This window comes from Camarhynchus parvulus, chromosome 2 (assembly GCF_901933205.1).
Source record: "Camarhynchus parvulus chromosome 2, STF_HiC, whole genome shotgun sequence".
Lineage (NCBI taxonomy): Eukaryota > Metazoa > Chordata > Aves > Passeriformes > Thraupidae > Camarhynchus > Camarhynchus parvulus.
The window spans coordinates 81,691,354-81,713,819 of NC_044572.1; the positions used below are offsets into that span (position 1 = coordinate 81,691,354).

The 22,466-nt window shown below is 44.6% G+C and overlaps 1 protein-coding gene across 1 annotated transcript; it reads right to left on the reverse strand.

The window, feature by feature from the left end:
* Positions 1-3,292: 3,292 nt before the first annotated feature.
* UBE2QL1 (ubiquitin conjugating enzyme E2 Q family like 1) lies at positions 3,293-21,233 on the reverse strand. The gene is made up of 2 exons (XM_030971739.1): positions 19,900-21,233; positions 3,293-4,625 (listed from the first exon to the last, which is right to left on the reverse strand). Exons 1-2 carry the CDS (start codon positions 20,686-20,688, stop codon positions 4,494-4,496), a joined length of 921 nt encoding a protein of 306 aa, XP_030827599.1. The 5' UTR covers positions 20,689-21,233; the 3' UTR covers positions 3,293-4,493.
* Between the last annotated feature and the right edge of the window lie 1,233 nt (positions 21,234-22,466).

Sequence of the window (22,466 nt, forward strand, 5' to 3'; positions counted from 1 at the left end):
ATCCTCTAAAAACTTCTCCAAGAAAAAGTGTGTTCATAATCAACCACCTCACCAGAGCCATGTAAATTACCATGCTGATCATACTGCCAGTGTAAGATGAAGACACCTGTGGCTCCATGTGGGTGCCTGAGAATCTTGAAAAAAAAATTAAAAAGTGGAGAAGAAAAAACATTTACTTTAAATTAATTCTTTAAACCCCAAAGCCAGTTAATTTGACACTATTTTTTCTCTGTACAGTCAGCCTATCAAGAAGTTATTTCTCTCTTCTGTAAATTCCTGTGGAATAGAAATTGCAAGCACATCAGAGCAATGGCCATCACAGCGCTTGGCAATTGTGACTCTCAGTGTCTTTCCAAATGAGTTTTCTAAAAGTATATATGTTACATTGTCATATCACATGTATTTGTCATACTAGAAGGGCTTTGTTCCAACCCTGATGTTCACTAAATAAGTTTCATTTTAGGATCTTATGCACTGCTTTCAACAAGGATAATGAAACTAGTCTCTTTTTTTAACATAACACAGTATCAGAGCACCAAATAAACAGATCATACCTATGATCCTTCTCTGGGCTCAGGACTGAAGTTTAGGCTGGAATGAAGAAGACACACTCTGTTTGGGACAGAAAAACACATAAGGTCAAGAGGTCTTTGACTGCTAAGGTTTCCATTGTTGAATTTTTAGGACCAATTTCTAATGACACAGAAATACATTCCCATATATAAATCATCAATTCTGTTCTTTGTGGAAATCTTTCAGCATTTAGGTATTTAGCTTTCTTCCCTTATCATAAGCTTGCTTTTCTCAGTGCCTGTATTCATTCAAATAGCTTTCTCAGTCTCAAAGATCCTCCTAAAGGATATATTCTAAAGAAGCCAGGAAGTAACTTCCCAATACAGCTTCACACCTCCCCAGATGATAGGTTCAAATTAATCATCTGTTCTGGGGACAGCAGATGGAAAATAATGTTCCTGATAAAATGGGTCTAATGAGAGCCGGAGGACCTGTGCTGACTGCTAATTTTACAAGAAATCCTAAGGAGACTTTTGATTGGATAAATGGGGAATATTGAGGTTTGCTGTCTGCAAAAGAAATCCTCCCACTTTGCTGATTTTGAGGAACTTTGACCAAGCAGATGACTGTCCAATCTGTTTTCATTTTGGCCTCCTGGAATTTAGAATCTGGGAATGACACTTAGGTTTATTTCTCACTCACGGAAGAGACGTGACAGCCCGATTTGAGTTCCACAACATAGCTCCAAATCCTAACATCCTTCTTCTCAGCTGCCAGAAGGATAGAACATGGAAGAAGCTCTCACTTTCTGGGATACAAACAAAAAGGACATTATTGGACCTTAAGTACCTGGAGCAGCTCTGCAATAAGTTCCTGCAGTATGTCCCACCTAAAATGCTTTTTCTGATGCTGTGCTGCCTCTCTCGTTTTATACCCTCACATTATCAGCCTTTTTTTATTGCCCTGTGTTTTACTTGCCCAGTTATACTTTCTCTCTCTCTTCTCAGGTCTTCCTCTTTTCCTTCCCCTCAAACACCTTTCCTTTCCCAATTTCTCCTTCACTTTTCTTTTAGGCTTGTCTGTAGCAGAGAAAGTAAAACTTGTCTAGCATACAGCCAGACAAAACCCATGAACTAATTTTCCCTAAAACAAATAAACTCTCTTTATGGATCTCTTAATTAACCACTCTCCTAGCCATCTCTGTCCCTCCCTTCCTGCTCAGAAGCACAAAGCTTCTGCACTCCCTGCTGTCTCCTTCTTCCTGCATGCCCCCAGCACAGGCTGCTCCTGCCATAAGCCATCGTCTCTTTTTATTAGCAGCAGGATTATTTTTGGTGCAGCAGGAACTTCATCCTGCCCTAGTTCATGCAGTGTACTTTGCCTTCTTTCCTCCTTGCACGAGTTGTTGCTGCAGCTTATCATCGCACGTACTCTGCTCCCCTTCTGCTACAGCTTCAAAGCACTCCAGATTTTTTGATTTGCCTCTCCTACTGCTCCAAGACACTGAGTGATGCAGAGAACCTCCTACAGCCAGAAAGTAACTGTGATTTTTAGCGATGATGTTTGCTCTTACTATTTAAAGCACACTTAAGAAGACACATAATAAGTAGGTTTGAGGGAAGTGGTAGCAATCCACCCACTACGTTCCTTTTAGCTAACCCTTTAATTAAATATTAAAGATATGGTTCTCAGGAAGATTTAAAATAACCCACTGACAGAAAAAAAGAGACAGGTTAAAAAACAGCAGAAAATGAAATAATCTCCCCCCAAAGACTTACCACACCTTCATGCTGTTTTTAACATTATTTTACTGTGCTGATGAGGGAAGAGCTTTTCTGAAGGGAAGTAACAAACCTTATGATTTCCAGTGCTAGATCACTCTCTGTGTTCTCAGGGAGTCCTGCTAGGAATTACAAATAATTTCATGCTTAACTAAACATACCAGTTTCCTCTTCCACAAGGGAGAGCAAAGAAAGTTTATAAATATTGAGAAAGTAAATTACTTGAAATATTATTCCTCACTCAAAAGACACATTCTGCTGCTGGATGCACAGAACTGATATGCAGTTTGAGAGGAAAAGTATATATATACACTGTTTATAGCCTTGTCTCCAAGCATAAAGCAGTGTGAGATAAATGGCAGCAAGATCTGGGCAGATTTCTGTGGCACCAAGCATTTCTCTTCGTAGCCAAGTTAAGGCACACCACAAATGATCAGAGGAGAAAGAAAAGTGACTTCTGATGGAGATCAGAAGTTCAAGAAACCAGGTTCTTGCAGTGCCCACAAAACTGAGTGGCTCTGACCTGCATATTCCTTTTGGTGAAGGCTTTGATTATTTTTCTCTCTATCTAGCTGACAAAGCTCAACAGCCTCACTGAACAGCGTTTTTACATCAGCACTGCAAGAATATCTGCTCCGCTGCTTCTTCTCTTGTGCTTGAACTCCATTGTACTCCTTTTGTTCTTCTATGCTGCATGTGGTTTTAAATCAAACTCCAGACCCCTAAGCTCTCTGTACAGTCTCCAGTGTTGCTGTAATACAAACAGAAACTGGTCAACCATTTCGATTTGTTCTTGTGTTAGCCATATAATGGAAAGTGCTTCCAAACACACACACTGCCTTCCCCCTCCAAATCAGTCTTACAATCGATAATGTCCTACTTTCAATTAAAATACCACCACAACAGATACATCTATATGGTGCATAGAATCTCACAACAGAAAACCCATTACTTTGACTACAAAAGCTGGCCAAAATGATTGAATTCCTGAGGCAGCAGAAACGATACTGGTGATTTTATTCAGCACGTGTCCAATACGATTTTCCACTCAGAATCCACATTTTTTAATGCTTTTCTAGACCATTCTTAACATTACCTTCAGCTTTTATGGAGTCCCTTAGAAAGTTGTTTTTTTCAATTCGTTTACCAGAAAACTTAAATTTTAATGATTAAATAATAGGACATTTATATACATCAGTGGGTTTTCTCAGATACTGGGCTCTAAGTACATACAATGTCTATTGAGTAAAAATAAAAAAGAAAAATTCCAGTCATGCAAATCATCTTACAAACCATGTTCCATTTGACTCGAAAATTTTTACTCTGTTACTGGCATATCATTTCAAAATTAAACAGATAAAATTTTAAGGTTGCTTTGTCCATTTCCACTCATTTGTTTTGCTGCTTTGAAGAGCTGACAGGCCACATGCTACTGCACAAGGTACTGCCAGGGTAATCATTTTTCTGCTACCACCAACCAACCCCTCTAAGCCCTGGTGTGGACGTGTTTTAAAAAACCACCTAACCTTCAGCTAACTGCACTGGTTTATTTCTGAACAGCACATCACAATATCAGCACAGAGAGCACATTGTAACCGGTTGGGTGATTCCACTTAATAATTTTTCAACACTAGGACCTTTCAGCATTTTAATTCTGGTTTCATTTATGAATTAAAGGTCATATATAGAGCACAAATGAGGTCTAAATTTAGTCACAGCAGACCACAGTTCCACATAAAGACAAATCTTCAAGTTATGTTGACCTGCTAGGAGACAAAGATAAACAGCACAGCAAACATGTACCTGCAATGCACTGCTTCCCTATTAAATATTAACTGTTTCATTTACATTTAAATGAACTGAGCAGTAATGGATAGACTTTCCAGTACTGCTGTTTGGTGCTGCTGTCATGGAAAGAAGCTGAAGACAATGTGGGCTGTATGGGGGCAAATGACGCAATCTCAGCATCCGCTCAAGTGACTTCAATGATGACCATTCTCCAGTCTTGAAATATAATCCTACACAGCATTTTTTTTCTCTCCCTCTGTAAACACATCTGTTCATAAATAACTTAGATGTTTCCTTGACATTCATGGTATGTAACTGAAGCTGAAGTAGAAAAGGATGGGCGGTGTACAGCACTGAGGAGATGTCACAGTACTTTTGTTCAGCATTTTTGTCAAGTGCAGGTTGCTAACATCAGCCATCAGAGACAGGTGGGGTGACCCACCCATATTTTTCATGGGTCTTCACCAAACTCTTAAATGTTGCTTCAGCTTCCTTTCGACTGAACGACTTTTTTGATTTGCCAGCTTTTCTGCAGATACGGCCCTGCGCCAAACACAAAAAGAAAACCTTCATTAAAGACGTGAACACGCATCTGGAAACCGCAGCTTAACTTTTCAACTCATCAGGACGACAGGCATTCACTTACGGGTTCCAGCCAGCATGGCTCCCAAACATAAATGCATTATCAGAGATCATTTAAAATGATGTTCGGTGAATGGGTAAAAAGGAGGGGAAAAAAGAAAAGAAAAAAAAGAAAGAAAGAAGGCGTCTGCGGGGCTGTTCCTTCCCGGCGAGCCCCTGCGCTGGCACGCTGCCCCGAGGCTGCTGCCGCGGCCGTGCCTCGGGGCTCGCCTCCCTCCCTGCTGCTCCCGGACACCCCCGGCATTCCGTGCTCGGCGTGAGACCCCTCCTGCCCACCCCTCCTGCCCGGGCACGGCTGCGCTCAGGGCTGCCCGTGCCTCGCCTCCTGCCGCAGGGACACCAAGATCGCATCCATCCCGCGGGACACACTCCATCCCGTGGGACACACTCCATCCTTCTTCCTGCCACCTACCCACCCGTGAGAAACGGACAGCTCTGCCCTTTCTAAAAGGAGGGCCTTAAATCACCTTGCTTCCATCTTAAATCTAAAGTTATAATTTGTTTATTAGCCTTCACGCCAAGTTTGGTAATGAATGAAAATACACCCATTTGCATATGCTGCATTTTTATTACCCTGCTATTATTATATTACCTCTAATTGCACAGCTGCATGAAAATTCAAATCCTTGTTTGGCAGTAGAGATATTGATAACTTTTACTGAGTTATCAATATCTTACCTTATTTTTCACACTGGTCTGTGTCAATTGCCAACCAACAGAGATAAAAGAAAGAATTATAGCTGCAGATTAACACCATTCTACAACAATGAATACCCTTAAACAAAATATTTAAAATAAAATAAACACCTTTAAAGTATTTATGCCTACTGGATTTGTTACAAAATAGAAGTTTATTAAAGTCACTAGTCTAGTAATTTTAGTAATTGTTTGATAGATTGCACTGAAAGCCTTTTTAACCATAAATTGTATTCAATGAGCAGATATCATATTACAGTGTTACAATTATTAAGAATCAAGTTAGTATGTTATCATTTTTCTGTTCAACTTAGTATGTTCTCATTTTTTTCTGTTTTTAGCTCAAAAATAATCTTTTACTTCCCTGATTTTATTGTCAATTTGGAATTTAAACCAAAAATTGGCATTTGCATGCAACAAATACTGAGAAAATAGTCAGGTATATTGAGGGAGGAAAAGGGAGGAAATGGGAAAAAACCCAAAATCTTGTCCTTGGAGTATCAAATTTGCTTTTACAGACTAAAATGAATAAGATTAGTCTGCAGTGTGGACAAACAATTTCTTTCCAGAAAGCTGTCACAATATTGCAGAGACTCTTTTGTGTTCAGCACTGCTCCTGTTACAGCAAAACTATGGACACATGAAAGAAAAAGCTGTTTCCTACTCCTGTTTTAACAAATAACTTTTTGGTGCAGTTTGAGAGGTCTCTCAGAGCACACCTTAACCAAAGATTACGAACACCCTCCAATTCCCACCTCCATTTACTCACTGTCAATTTTTACCCATTTGTTTTTCCCCAGAACATCTGTTTTACCTGTCAATGCTTTTCCTCACCTTTCTCCCTAGCTGCCATTTACAGACTAGAAATCTATTTCCTCTTTGAACCCCCCTGATAGACCAAACAGCAACACACCTTCTACATCTCCACACAAATTCAGCAATTAAGATGTCCCAAATAAGGATGATCTGAATGGCTCTCAATTGAGTCCTGATCATAAATTTTCTTAGAAAATCTCATTTTTAGTTGTGACAGATGGAATAATTAAATAAAGCTGGGTAACACATTTTTTAAATCTTATTCAATAATTATAATACATAATTATATCATATATAATTATCAATCATAATTATTCTGCAGGAGTATTTTTTTTGTTACAAAACATTGTGAAAATTCTTCCTAATCTAAGGTTTTGTTGGAAGCACACACAGAGAAACAGGAAAAGAAAAAACAAAGTGCAACAGAAGATTAAATCAGCACAGAAAATGCTATCCTCAAAATCTCATCAATGAAATACTTTTGAAAGTATTTCATCTGCTGATTAATTTCTGGATTAGATCCATTTGTCATCTCCTGTGTTTTGCACATAATTTTTTATCCTTTAAGGCTTTGATACCTTGCTGTATTATATGCCTAGCACCTAGGACAGTATGATTCACATCGTGCCCAGCTTTTACAAAGCATTAATACTAAGCTGTACCTAGAAGTAGGACCTTTGCATTGTGAACAGCTCATGTTTAGTGTTGATTATGTACAGTTTTCAAAGTAGGAATGTAAGAATTCTCTGGTGTCGTAATGCTGTGGTAAGGATCACATCATGTAAAATGTTACTGGAGCCGTATCAGATGAAAGGAGCATCATTTCAAGAGTTTATTCTGAAACCTTTCTGTTATTGATGCAAGGGATCATTAAATCCACTTCCACTCTGGTACCATATACAGGTTGTATGTGAACTGCACCATCAAAGGCCAGCTAATTCTACCCTGCTGCAGTCCATGTATTTCTAAGCTTATACAGGAACTATGGGTGGCATGGTCAGCACTGTCTCTTGTTAACCAATATCCTGTCAGCTGTTTATAATCTGGATAAAATTTAACCTCCTAGACTTAAAGTTTCCCTATTTGGTGCCTCAAGTAAACCTGGGGTAAAAAGAAAGAAGGCTTGAATTTCAGCTGACCAACTTCAGATGTTTTCAAGCCTATACTTGGGTGGTATCTACTGTCTTACTGATTTTTAGTTTTTTGCCATTCCCAAAAAATTCTTCCCAAATTTAAGTAAAAAATGTCATTTTGGATGCAGTTATAGAAGAAAGTGTCAAATGTTTTACCAGGTACCGCTACCAGCCCTGACTACAGTTTATTTTCAGCCTGCTACTTAAACATGCAGTCATTTTAACTCTGGGCAGGAGCCTGTGAGGTGCTGCATTCTGTAAACATGGCAGTGATGGTAAATACAGTATGTAAATATGTGCTGTCCACAGCTCTGTCAGGCACAACTGCATTTTGACCAATCCCCAAACCACATGCGTCACTACTGCCAGGGTAAGGAATACAGATCATTTGGATGGCCGATGTTTTGATGTGTCCAGCACCACATCAAGGAAAGATATCAAACTGGTATCTGAACAAGATCAAAACATTCCACAAGAGGTTAAAAACAACAGCAAAATCCCAAGAAAGCCTTTCATAAAGATATCACTGTCGACTTCAGCTCTGAGAAGTCGCACCAGGAGCTTATTTAAATACTTGCAATACTTTCAGACGCTCGCAGAGTGCCTTTCATAAAAGGATAACTGAAAACCTAATTAAAGAGTTGGAAAGAACGTTTCAGATTTTGCCATCTGCTGTGACTTCATGTACTTATCAAGATATAATTTTAACAAGCTAGAAACATATGAAAGGTGAAAGCAATGCCACAGCACCCAACTGGTTTTCCTGCAGCCATGCTGAGGCGCAGGGGACGTGTGCTGCACTCAGCCTCCTCCCTCGCTCGCGCTCCTGCTGCGGCCAGCCTGCGTGGCACAGCAAGCAATTGCATGCCACTCATCCAGGCTTTGCCCAAGCTAACGAGCCTGCACAAACAGCGGATGAGCATCCAGTCTATAACCCTGATAATGGTGGGCAGAAAGACCTCCTGGAACATGATCTGCTGTGGGCAGCCTTCTCAGTACCCTGGCCGTACCAAGGGACCAACCACTCCCTCCTGCCATGCTCAGTGAAAGACCCACAGTGAATCTCATGTATGATTTGTCCTCCTGTCCTGGTTTCAGTTGTAATAGAATTCATTTTCTTTCTAGTAGAAGTGGTGGTTTGGATTCAGCATGAGAATGATGTTGATCACATGCTGATGTTTTAGTTGATGCTGAGCAATGCTCACACTAAGCCAAGGCTTTTTCACAGTGCCTTGTGCTCTACCAGTGAGCAGGCACACAAGAAGCCAAGAGGGAACATGGCCAGGACAGCAAGCTGAACTGGCCAAAGGGATGTTCCACATCACAGAACATCATGCCCAGTATACTAACTGGGGAGAGCTGGCTGGGAGGGGCCAATCACTGCTTGGGGATAGGGCTGGGCATCTGTCAGTGGGTGGTGAGTAATGGTATTGTGCATCACTAGGTTTTCTTGTGGTTTTTTTGTCTTTCTGTCTTTAATTACAATTTTTTGTTGTTATTATAATTATTAGTATTCTATTTTACTTAGTTTCAATTACCAAACTCCTTACCTCAACCCACAAGTTTTTACTCTTTTTTCTGATTCTCCTCCCCAGCCAGGGATGCGATGAGGGAGTGACTAAGTAGCATTTGGTTGGCATCTGAGGTTAAAACATGACACATTCACATCTACAGACCTCTGTGGGCAAATCTGGCAGTTTCTCTATGTCTAAGTGATGCCACAGTAGTCTCTGTGAACACATCTCCCCTTCATAATGCTCTGTGACACCAAAGCATATCCTGAAAAACATCCAACTCAGGAACTATTAGCTCTTTAAAATCTGTCGGTACCACTGTCAGCAATGTGCCATGTAAATTCTTCCCCAGCATCACCAGATCACAAAGTAGTCCAAAGACAGAGTTACATCATGTACAGAACCCAAATATAAAGCCTGAAACTCTTGAGCCCACTATGACCATATATTTACCCACAGCTGGCCTGTGGTGTCATGAAAAGCAGTCTTGCCATTTCTTCTGGTCCTTCCAGAGTCAGGACAGCCTCAAGAGGCTTTCTCTGGACAAACAGAGTTCCCTCTCTTGTCAAATAAATTATAGTAGCTCCCAGATCCCAACCCAATGATTTTAGGGCAGTACCAGGTGTGCTTCCATGTGTGTCCTGTTGACACTCCCTAGAAGAACGGGACTATGTAACAGAAGTCAACCTTCCACAGGATCATACAATCACCAAAAGCACTGTCTGGAAGGGTCCTGTGGTGGTCTCCAAGCCCAGCTTAGACACTTGGAGCTGAACTGCCAACACAGGCCAGCTGTGGCACTGCACAGCCAGGTCCTGAACCTTTCAAGGTTGTGTTCAGTCCACTCCTGATGTCACTCCCTGCTTTATTAAGTCCCAAATTTTCAGAAATTTTGTGTACACAGCCATGAGCCCTTACAGGGCTGATGTTATTGTGGAAACAATGTAAGCTCCTGTACTGTGGATCTCTGAGGTGTCACAGCAAACCTTCAGTCACATCCAGGCGTTTTACCTGGACCAGATAACAAAAAGATGTGTAAATTTCCAGTAGTGCACAGCTAAGAGACTCAGAAGCAGGCAAACCTTCATGTTGTTAGCACAGCTCTTAACCCAATCTCCTCCACCCTGTGTACTTTCATTAGTCCTGGCAATGCAAATAACTCCAGGTTGGTCTCCCAAGGGCAAATCACACAAGCCTTCTGCACGTGGGGCTAACCTTGGCCCATCATGAAAGCCAGCATAAGGACACATGGATGGCTATAGTTCTCTTTTCTGCCTCCATCTCTTAAGAGATCTCTACAGCAGGTTCTGCTGACCCAACCCTAGGTAAATGTTAAGAGATGGAAAACAAGCAGAGAGAGAGAAGCACACAAAACACTGCAGAGAGTCACTATGCCAGACACGGCATCTATGGCGATCCCTCCATGGACAGGAAGATGATCCACAATGATATGCCCATTTTCCAAGTCTGTTGTGCCAGGTTTCTCCATGTATGACACAAAATCCATGGATTTCCTAAATATTGAAGCATGCTATGAGTTTCTGGCATGCAACATATTCCATAATGTGCCAGTGACTAATGGCTTTGGGCCCCAACTATTCTATGCAAACACACTCAAACATTTTCTGATAAGGAACAGAGGCACTCAGCGCTCAAGCCTGAAACAGCATTATCCTAGAATATTTAAACAAGCTTTCAGAGGAAAATATTTCCACTGGCTTTAGAGACACATTCAAAAGCAGAGCGATGCTGAAGTGAGTACTGTCATGCTCTCAGTGCAGTGATTGCAATGTGTCACAACATCGCTGTTAGAGCGCAATATACACAGTCTCTCCCCCCAATTACATGGTTCATAATTTTTTTCCTTCATGTACTGATAAGGCACAGTTAATCATGTCTCAAAAACTGCACACAATTTATATTGCACTGTATATGATTATTAGCTATAGCTAAAGTAAAGCGGTACGGAAAGTGATACAGACAAATACTCATAATGCTGCAGCATAAGTGAATTAAAACAAGGAGATTTTCCTGCAAATGTGTAATTTCCAAAGCAGTACTTCCATGCCTTTTTTGGTCTCCTTTTTAAGAATAATCCATAAGAGAAGTAAAATCATAGCAAATTCTGGCTTTAAAGCATCCTATAAATTGTGCCTTCTGGGAGCTAACTGCTCTTTGTCAAGGAAAAAGAAATCTGAGTTGCAGCTGAGTAATTATTCATGCTCATTTGTCTGTGCCAGTAGCCTGATGCCAGTAGCTCTTAATCGATACAAACGCTTACAGCCCCAATCTCTGTCTGACAGCTACAGAGCACTGTGCTGCTCTCCCTTGCCTCTCCCTAAGGTAGTACCTAGCTGGCAGCTTGATTTCAGCACAGATAAGGGTGTAGAAACTCCCTTCCTGCATTTTATGGGTGCTGGCAAAAGAATAAGAAAATTTGGGTGCCTGGCTACATTATTGGTGACTCAAGAATCTCCAGGGTTGAAGGTATGGCAACATGGTGGGCTTCTGTCAAAAGAGGCAGTCCCTGTTCCCTGCCACCAGAAGGGCATTTGCTAGTCTAGGTGACAGCGGGATGATTTCTCATCTATGTATTCTCAGTCTTTTGCTGAGCTCCCTGGACTACCTATATGTGGAATCAGGCACTGGTATAGTTCCTGAGGGCCAGTCTAGGTGAGAAGGCTGGGAATATGACAGCAACTCTGCACAAGCCCACAGGTCCTCCACATCAGGAATCTGAAGCTACCCCAGTCAAACATGGGTGTGAATCCAACCAAAGCAAAGCCAATGCAACCATCCTTTGTGACAGGCTGTAAAGACAAAGGCACTACAACAATGCCAATCTTCACCTTCCCCTAAGTTTTACAATGTTAAAACAAGAAAAAACAAGAGCAAAACAGTAGTAAAAACCAGGTTGCCTCCGGGAACATCTAATCGAGTTAAACCCAAATTTAGTAAGATGAGAGTCACAAGTGGATGTGCTTTTCTACTGCTATTTATATGAATGTGCCAATCTCTTGGCTGCAGTATGTTTTATACAGATGCACATGGACATCTACTCAGAGAGCCCTCTGAGTGCTTCAAGCACATATCCTCAAATGACCTGTGGGTCATTTATAAGTTTGTACTTTACACGTGGGAAAGAGGAATATAGTGAAGTTGTATGACTGCATTTGAAGTCAGTGGCAAAACCTGGAAGGTAAACTCAGATCACCTTTTCTCAGGCTAAGTGCTCCAACCTCCTCCCACAAATAATTATAGAACACTTCAATGCCAGGTATATTTTAATGGAAATAATATTATCAAATTTACAGAAAATTTAATATTTGTAGAAATTAATAGAAAATTTGAAAAACTAGTAACATCAATTTCTTCTGTTTAATGATGCTTTGTTTTTTTCATGGACATGTATTATGGAAATGAGTCCTTCTTACTGCAGCTGGGGGCTTGTTACCCTTTGTAGCACAAGCCTAGATACAGGAGAAATACCAAGTCATTCCACAGCTCATAAAGCCTGACTATGACAAGCATCTGAGCTCCGGGCCATTTCATAACACAGGCTTATGTCTTCCTTCCTCGGGTTTATTTTCACTCATCTTTCAATGCAGGTTTGGGATTATAGCTGACTTGTAACTCTATCAAGGAGTCACTGCAGAAGTTCCATGGCTTTTGGAGAGCCTGTGCAGCAAAGGATTAAATCAATGAGAATCATTGATTTTAACAAAGCAAACGCACAAGATTGTGAAGCAGATTAAAAGACATTTTCCAAGGACAGACTGCATGTGCACAAGGCAGGCACGCACCTGCCACGTGGGGTTGAGGACAGACATGCCTGATGTATCCTTCCTCAGTGTGACTTTGAATGGGAACAGGGTGAATCAGACTGGCACCTTGATCCTGTTTCAGAAGAGGAATCACCTGAACATCTGAAGTGGTGCCCACTTACCTGTTCTGTGCACACCAGTAAGGACTACAAATTCACTTTCATCAAAGCACACCTACGCTTCTCCCTAGCTCAGGCACTTTCCCCAGTGCAGTGCTCATTTCACTGCAAGCCAGGTTAGGTAACAGTATCACATCCTTCCTGTAAAGCTTGTCCTGAGACTTCCAGGATCTGTTCAGTTACTGCTGTTTCCAGATGGAGTTGAAGGCCAACACCGCGTAATGCTCAGCAGCCTCCAGAAATTACTTGTGGAGTACAACACAGATCAGACCCTGCACTTTCAAAAAATACAACAATATCCATGAGAAGCCTGCTATTCCATTCAAAAGTGCAACAACTGGATCCTGTGCACCTTACAATTAAGACACATTTTGAGCCATTCAGCTAGCATAACTACCACAGCATCTGAGGTTCTCCCTGTTTAACTGCAGAGGAATCGCACCCAGCAATCCTCCCACCGCCCATCTCCCTTTGCACTGAAAGTCAGCATTACCTTTTTTGGCATTCACAGGGGAAAACTGGAAACTGCATGTGAAGGACTGAATACGTCAAGGAAAAGAAGAGCCCTTCACTGACTCTCTCACCAGCCCCAAGGAGCTGAGACTGGAAAAAGAAACGCAGTAAATATTATGTTACTTAACCACCGTCCCACTTTGTGAGAGCAGATGCCCACGGGGGGACATGGCACAGATCATGCCTGGCAATCAGACTCCCAGCATATAAGGAGCTGAATTACTGTGGAGTTACAAATCTTCAATCTGGAAGTATCCGGTCATGCATGGAAATCCCTGGGCATTGTGTGGATGCTAGGAAAGCTGCATATTTTCAATGCGAGCCTGTAAAAGGAAGAGTAAATCTTCCCCACAATAGAAAGTGGGTTATTTAGGTTACTCCTTCAGGACCTCACCCTCTGTGACTAGGCTTTCTGCATCTGAAAAAATACAATTTTCAATTAAGTATCTGACAAAGCACCCCAATGGTACATGGTTCTCTCTGGCTGAACACTCACACTGAAGAAAATGAGCAATTATATAATTCAGGGAAGAAGAATCTTGCTCTTTTCAGCTAAATTCAATTTTCTCACAAAATCCAAAGCCACAATTCTTTCAAATTTTTATTTAGGAGATCAGCTAAGTAATGCCAAGAAGAATAAACGTGTATTTTAAAATTAGTAATTTGGCTTAATTTAGGGATTTCGTTTATTTGATAACTATTTTAACAGTAATAGGGATAGTTGAAAGTTATTTTAAAATTTTAATTTTTATGCTTGGAAGGAGAAAAATTGAGATTATGTTCCCTCTGCTTTTTAAAAGAATTAAACCAACCTCCTATTTCAATGAGTTGGAATCCCTGTGTCTTCATTCCTCTCAGCAGAATATATTTGCATAATAATAGTGGATGGTCAGAACACCAATATATCAGAGTACACATGAACAATTATTTTTTCCAGCCCATTTATCAAGCCCAGCATCTCAATACATATGCTCCTACTTAAACTTCAGCCTCCAATCCTGTGTTTCCCAAATGAATGAAGGAGACATCTTAGAAGGCCAGTAGACCTGATTTTCCTCTGTACACAAACAATATTCTGTTATCTCGTTGGCCCAGCATTTATACCTTTTTATGGGAAACAAATCCCCTAACACAGTTTTGGTCTCCTCTGTCATCCTTGTACATGAGTTGATGTTTTTCACCCCTGGACCTAAAGCAACATTTCCCCTCTTGAGGATAACCATAATCACTTGCTCAGGCAACTAATCAAAAGCAAAAAGTAAAACAATTCAATTTTTTAAGGGCTTAATAGGATACAATGGCTCCAAATAATTCAGAGACCACCATGCTCTCTGTACATTTCTGCAGCCTTTGAGATTAGCTGATTTATTCATGGTTACACTCCTCAAACCCAGCATCTGGAGTATGAAAGCCCATGGATCTGCAATTAATTTCTGCTATACATATTTGAAAGACCTGGAGTCTGCTGACCTCCTGGACACTGTGCAAGTCCCATCTGCTATCTGCTCGCTCACACTTTTGTTTGAAAGGATGAAGAGGGAGTAATTTAGACTATGATTAACAGCTACCTTCTGTAGCTGTTTGTCATAAAACAAGCCCATTTCTGCTGTTTCAGTCTGGTAAAACTCAGCTGAGATATTTGAATCTTTAAAATGAAAAGATAAATCCATTCAATAGTCATACGAGTCATACAGTATTTGAAGCAAATGAACAGGGCCCCACTGAGGTATTTCTAATGCTGCAGTGTGAGGCATCAAAGATCAACAACTTTTATTTGAATTCAGGAACTTTTCTGATACAAAATTAAAGCTTAAATATAAACTATCTTTTGATTTTTATCTAAATTGTTATATAAAAGCCCACAACAGCAACAATATTCAGAATTAGGGGTACCCTGTTCCTATTGTAATATGTCCTGGCAAAATTTCTATGTCTCTTCCACTCCCTGCAAGAATCCTGGAAATTTTTTTATGTTCCTCCTATTCTCTGGAAGAACAAGGGAGTACTTCCCTTAAACGAAGACCTTTTTTCATGACAATCTGCAGAGTTGACAGTTACCTGACAGCTGCCTTTGTCTGGCAGTCCAGTCCCCAGCCTCCATGGACAGAACAAGGGACTTGTGAAAAAGAGGACAAGGCATCTACCGGTCAGCACTACTGCAAGCTTACATCTGAAGTCCCCAGGGCATCAGGTGCAGCTCTGTTGTTGCTCTCAAAAAAAGGAAAAAACCAAAACCCTTATGCATTACTTGCACACTGCTGTATATAGCTTTGTCCTCTTTTAAGCGGCCGCCAAACCATTCTGTCCAGTGAGAAACAACATATCTATGAGAAGACACAAAACTCTTTCTTACTTTTGGACAAAGTTGGCTCCTTTTCCTTTGGGACCACATCATCTACCATGTTTTCAAAGGAGAGAGATGACTCCTCCCTGAAACATGGGCATTGGTCTCATCTGTGTGCACCGTCACCCAAGGAGAGCCATGATGAACTTCCTGCTGAGACCCAGTACCGTTCCTCCTTCCTTCCTTCCTTCCTTCCTTCCATTATTAATATTATTGTGACAATGACATCATTATCTGGAAGTGGAGAGCAACTGACTAATTGTTAAACCTCTCTCTGAAATCAGCAATAAATCATTCTAAAGGGCTAAGAAGGAGTAACACTCCATGGCCCACCTCCAAGGCCTGGATAGACCCAGAGAGCCAGGCAAGGGAAGCTCTGCCTAGACAGACAGGTGGAACAGTTGCCTCCAGGACGATAAAAAACTGGTATTTAAATTATTTCATTAGCATCACCCCACCTCCCTGGCTGGCACCCCAGCTCCACAGAGCAACTGTTTCACTGGTTCAGCAGGGCCAAGCTCTTGCCTGTGATGACAGGAGCCAGCGAGCAGCTGACTGTGCAGGAAGCAAGTACAAAGTCATCCCTTTAAAAGCAAGGCTACAGTTGAGTTAAGGACAACACCAAGTTTTTTAAAATAGGATTCTGGATCCCAGACAGATAAACAGTCTTTGGCCTTTGATGTACTGAGAATTCCCCTCAAGATACTGACTAGAGCTGTGTGAATAATTGATTTTCTCAGCTGAATAGCTGAAGCAACCAACCAAACAAACCCCAACTTGTTTGTTAATTAACATTTTTTCCTTGAAAACTGAGAGGGAAAAAAGTTAAATTTGGGGCTGTTGAATTGTTACATTTAAACAAAAGTCACCTCTCTTTCATTTTGAACATTTTTATTTACAGACAAAAAAAAAAAATCTAAAAATACAATGCTAGATTCATGATGGGAAGCTAAGGTGCGCATCCCATAAGGTAGGGTATCTCTCAAGCAAGGTCACCTGCGGCATATGGTTCCTGCTTGGTGAAATCTAGACAAACAGCCACCCTGCTTTAAACTCCAAGCCCCGGAAGATATGCTCAGGTCTGGGAACTTGGACACAAGTTTCGCCACTTACAAGTGCAATGCTGAAAAGTAACAGAAAAGTGCTAACTCTTAATTTCACTGTTACACATTTAAGTTTCTATACAGACACAACTCCTGAGTGACATCCCATGAGATGTCAGAATGACTTATCTCAATTTCTCTTCTACTCTGAGAAAAAGTCTGTGAAATCCATGAAAAAACTTTTGAGTTTGTCAAGAATCTTAACTGTCTGAAAACATATTTTCAATGTTACTTTTAACTGCTTTTGGATTGCTTTGTCAAAAAACAGAAGGTCATACATGCTCACAGCTACTACTAGCTCTACCAAGAGACCAAGAAGTGCTGCTTCCCTTTGAAGAACCAGCAGGGAATGACAGTGCCACAGCTGGTTCAGCAAAATGGGACTGACAAGAAATGCCTAATGAAACGAGCCACCTTGGTTGGACCCCCTGAACTGCCCCAAGGAGGAAGGTGTGCCAGCAGAACACTCAGCCCTGCCCACTCACACTGGCACCCATGCCAGCCAGGCGCACTCTTGGATGCGTCACAGGCTGGAGGATTCATGGTGATTTCATGCTAAATCACTGCTGGGAACCAGTGACATTTCTCTGGAAGGTCCCTTTGACTCACTGGTGGCAGCAGTGCCCCATCTCCCCCTCAGCCGGATGGCTGCTGCCATTTGCTCAGGCAGGTTCATTCTGAGGCGATGGAGAATGGCCCTCACCCTTCCAGCCTTGCTGATGAGCTGCATCTTGAATATTTCATGCTATTGCAGGTTGCAGGCAGCTTACAGAAATTACACAATTAACCTGGTGACAGCCAGGGCTATTTGTTTGGGACAGCTCCTTGCAGGCACCAAGACTGCCCACAGCATGGCAGGAGTCACCCAAACCTGGCCACACGGCGCTGGGGAATGCAGCACCTCAGCCCTCCGTGCTCCGTCAGCTCCATCTTTATTTTTAAAAACCCGCTGGTCTAAAGTGGATCACCTGTAAAATGAAACAGGGATAGGGGAGCGCCAGCTGTATTTTGAGCCCTATTATGCAATGGAGTGGGGATTACATAACGAGGGGAGTGCAATTACAGAAACGTGGCTCCCATGACACAGAGCCCAGCTACGGTGACAGGCCGGCAAATCCATCACAGGCAACATCTCTCTAACCCAGAAAATAAATGTATTGACTGTACTGCCTAATAACCTTTCCACTTGGATTGAACAATCTGAGAGGTTGACACGTGCCATGTTATATCAATTTAACTACTAAGTTACTGTCAGCAGTTTATTTCTGCTTTTTTTTTTTAATCCCAGTTCTCCTTCTGTCATAATTGACTTTGCAAACTTCTGGAAGAATGTTATTTAAACTCTTGCTTTTTAAATGTGTTTATTAATGATGCACACATAAACATCCTCTGGTAATAAAAAATTGCTACTACTTTCTGGAAATCTCTTAAGTGGTTTAGGGAAGAAAATTGTCAAATTATAGAGCTGAGAATTAATTACTAATAAAACAATACCGTGCTTCTCTTCATTGAGCCATTTTATGATCCCAGTAAATATTCATTGAACCCCTTTAACATTCAACACCTCAGGAAGAGGCTGAATTGTTACAAAATGAGAGAATTTAGCATTGTCATTCTAAATTCTTGTAACAAATAACAAGAACTATGACCTCTTTAAAAAGTAACAGGTTAACAAACAGTGTAATGCAGCTACAGAATTTCAACGTACCTCAGCCTCTGTGTTAATTAAAACTCTTTTTTTTTCTTCTTGGTAGATGTTTTTTTTAATATCCCAAGGTGACCTAGGAAACTTGACCTCTTGAAATGAAGTGCAGAGAAAAATACTATCTGATTTAAAAAAAAAAGGAGCAGTAGGCCCAAACCAAATAGGTTAAAGGGAGGACATGCCACTTACAAAAGAGCCTGTTGAAAAATCAAAATTAATTTCAGTCTTAAGAAGAAACAAACCTTTACTTCTGCTCAGGCAAGCAATACTACAGAAGCAACAGGAGTAACCTCATTTTTAAGCAAATAAAAAGCATGTTATTATTTACTCTTTCTCCACCTCCTTGACAAGATATAAATTTAAGTTACTTAGTATAATTTACTGACAGATACAGAACTGTGCAGGTCCCCTGAGTTCAAGGGCATTCACGAACAGGAAAACCACCCTGTCACAGCCATGTGTGCACTGCCCACTATAATACAAAGGGTAATATAAGGCATAAAGAACTACTGCCTACCAGCAATATTCACCCATTTATTAAAAACGGCTTATGAAATATTTCTCTTATACGGATATTCTGCAGGAGAAAAAGGGGGGAAAAAAAGCAGCATAAAATGCAGCGATTCAGGTCAGACGAGATCCTCTGCTGGGAGAACCGATCACCTCCTTTGAAGAGCAGAGCTGGCAGGAACCATCTGACTGCTGCAGCTGCAGCACCTGGCCCAAACTACTTGTTCCTTTCGGGCCGGACCATTTGTACAAACCTGTACAAGTTTGCCAGCAGCTCGGGCAGGACTCCCGGCGTGACCCCGCGGCACACTCGGCGCAGTGCGCCAAGCCCCAAGGCCGGGGTGGCCCCTCGTCCCCGCAGGGATGCTGTGCGGGGCAGCACAGACAGATGCTGTGCGGGACAGCACAGACAAAGACCGGGGGGAAGCAGCTCCAGCGTCGCGCCCTCCGCCAGCGGCAGCACTGCACGCAAGGGACCAGCGAGCATGGCCGACCGCTTGGTGAAGGGCAGGAGGCACCAATCCCAAACCCCACTGGAGCCCGGAGAGCCCCCTTTTGCTGTGAGGTGCCCATCAGGGGTAACGAGCCCGGTATCTTGGTGTGCCACAGGCGGCAGAGCCAGGCATAGGGACAAAAGCCAGGCGGGAGGACACGATGTATGCATGTGCTCCTCGTCCCTCCAAGCTGCCCCGCACCTCTGCCGCACCTGCCGGAGAAGGGACCCCGGAGCCAAACACGTGTGTCCCTGCCTTCGCCCCACCGGTGACACCAGGTACTCGGGAAGGACCGGGCCTGGTGGCGGACAGCCGCGGGCTGGCCACCTTTGGGGTTCCCACCCCGCTCACCCCGCACCCCGAGCGATGGACGCGTGTGCTCCTCGCCGAGCAGGGAGCCCTACCTGCCCCTTGACCAGGCTGGCGGCGAACTGCCTCATGACGGCCTCCACGGTGTAGGCGCTGGACCAGCCGCGGGGGGTGAGCAGCTCCATGCAGATGGCCCCGCCATCCAGGACGTAGCCGTTCTCCAGGCGGGGGCTAAGCACCCTCATGAAGGGCGGCGAGAAGGGGAAGTTGTCGGGGAAGGTGAGGTTGAGCAGGATGTACTCCGTGTTGGTCTCCTTCATGTCCTGCCACAGCACCGAGTCCTTGTCCACCTGGTGCAGCTTCACGTTCCAGTCGAAGAGGCTCTCGTCCACCAGCTCCACCGAGATGAAGCGGTCGCTGAGCCGCGCGATGTCCTGCAGCTCCTTCATCAGCCGCCGGGTCCGCACCTGCGTGCAGTGCTGCTGCCGGCCCGCGGGCACCAGCGCCGCCGGCCCCGACCCGCACCCGGGGCCGGAGCCGGGGCCGGGCCGCTGCGCCGCCTCCTTGCCGGGGCCGGGCTCCCTGCCCGGCTCCCGCGGCTTCTCCCGGCCGACTCCCGAGCGCGCCTGCTGCGGGGGCTGCTTGGCCGGCTCCGGCGCCTTCTTGTTCTTGTGGCCCCCGGGGCTGCCCTCGCTGCTGCTGCTGCTGCAGCCGCCTCCGGGGGGGCCCTGCGGCTGCGGCTTGTTGCTGCTGTTCTTCTGGTTGCCTCTGCCGCGGAGCGAGGAGCCCTGCTGGCTGCTGCTGCGGTGGTGGTGGTGCTTGGGGTCCTCCGTGTCCCGGCTGTGCAGCCGGATCAGCCCGATTTTCCGCAGCAGAGTGGCCATGTTGTGCGCGGCTCTGCGATCCCTGCCGCCTCTGAGCACCGGTGGGGCTCTAGTGTGGCTGTTATCAATTTAAAGCCCGGCTCGGCGGGTGTGCTGTTGGCGGGCGGGCGGCGAAGCGCTTCTCCGCCGGCCCGGGCGGCGGAGAGGCGGCGGTGCCGCCGCGGTGCCGGAGGATGTGCGGCCGCCGCTCAAACGCCTCCCCTGCCTAGAGCTGCGGCGGGGACCATTGCCGCAGCGGGGCTGCTCCCGCGGACATCACGGCCCCGCCGCCGTGGCCATGATCCCGTGAAAAGGAAGGAGGAGGAGGGTGGTGGTGGGGGGGAGAAAGGTAGGAAGGGGAAAAAAAAAAAATCCCCCAGCCTCCCGCACGGGAGAGCCCCCTCCCTCCCCCCGCACAGCAGCGGCGAAACCGCCTGCGCTGCAGATGGCTTCCCCGGCACCTTCGGATCGCGCTCGGCCGAGCCAATCCCCGGCGGCTCCCGGCGGGCCGGGCCCCGCGGCGCTCCGGGCACCTCCCCCCGAGGCGGGCGGGGGGGTCGGAGCCCGCCCGCGCAGCCCCCGCCGTGCCCGCGCCGGCCCGCGGCGCCTCGGCCCTTTGTTCGGGAGAGGGGCCGCCCGCCCGGGCAGCGCCGCCACGGCCCCGCCGCGCCACCCGCCCGCCTGGCGGCACCGCCGCTGCGGGGCTCGGCGGGGCGGCGGCCGGCGGGCAGCGCTGGGACCGTCCCGCTCCGCCCCGCGCTGCGGCAGCGGCCCCGCCGGCCGGGCGGGCTGGGGGCGGTGACGGCGGGGAGGGGCGCTGGGACAGACCCGCGGGTGCGGGGGCAGGTGTTGCACGCTTACGTGTGCGTGTGCGCGAGTGTCGGCGCCCACAGGGCCGGGAAGCGACACCGCGGCAGCTCCGTGCACGTGTGTGCGCACGGACAGTGTCCGCAGCTAACGCAGGGACACAGCAGCTCTGTGGTCATATGTAAGGACACATGCATGGTATATAAGTGCCTCTGCGTATATAGTTACACCTACCTGCCTAAACACGTATAATCACATAGGTAATGTCTATAAAAATGGAGCTATAAACATCGTTAAAAACACTTGTAAGTGCATAACGTGTATATATGTGTTTGCGTGTGTGTGTGCATGTGTGTGTGTGTGTGCATTTTGGTATTTGTTGTGTTGGGAATGATGGGACAATCTTGCTTTCTTCAGTACAGCAGATACACATATCCCATCCCTCCCCTCCAGACCATGTAGGTCTGTCCTCCCGGGACTCTGTGTAGCACAGGAAGGAGCAGCTGATTCCCAAAATCTCTGTTCCCATGAACTTTACCTTCAGAGACTGGAAAAGAAAAAAATTCCAAGAAATGCTTCAAATTGAGGAATAATGAAGGCAGGGCCCAAAGTGTGATTACATCAGTTGTGCGGAGGATGTAAAGCAATAAGCAGTGTGTGCACATAGCAGCATTATATTCCATAACACATTTCCCAGTGGAGGATCTGGAGGTGGATCTCCTCTTGCTCCCTAAAGACTCTGTAGAGCAATGTCAGGAGATACTGGCAGAGTTGACCTGTGTGTGATAGCCAGTGCTTCTCCATCAGCCTGCTTTGGACAGGGAGAAGATGAAGGGCTGTGAGCAAGCTGTCAGTGATGGCCTGGGAGGCCCAGGTGCCACAACACTGTCCTTGTTTGCTCCTGCCCTCTGTCCTGTTGACCTTGCGAATCCAACAGTGTGATAACCCTCTGAGTTGCTCTGATCTTTTCCTGTGAGCAGATACCCAGCTGG

Excerpts from the sequence above, each read along its gene's own strand:
- UBE2QL1 (XM_030971739.1), bottom strand. The coding sequence starts at position 20,688 with ATGGCCACTCTGCTGCGGAAAATCGGGCTGATCCGGCTGCACAGCCGG. Across the intron at positions 4,626-19,899 it reads CCAGCCTGGTCAAGGGGCAG|GGCCGTATCTGCAGAAAAGC; the intron begins GTAGGGCTCCCT and ends TGTTTGGCGCAG.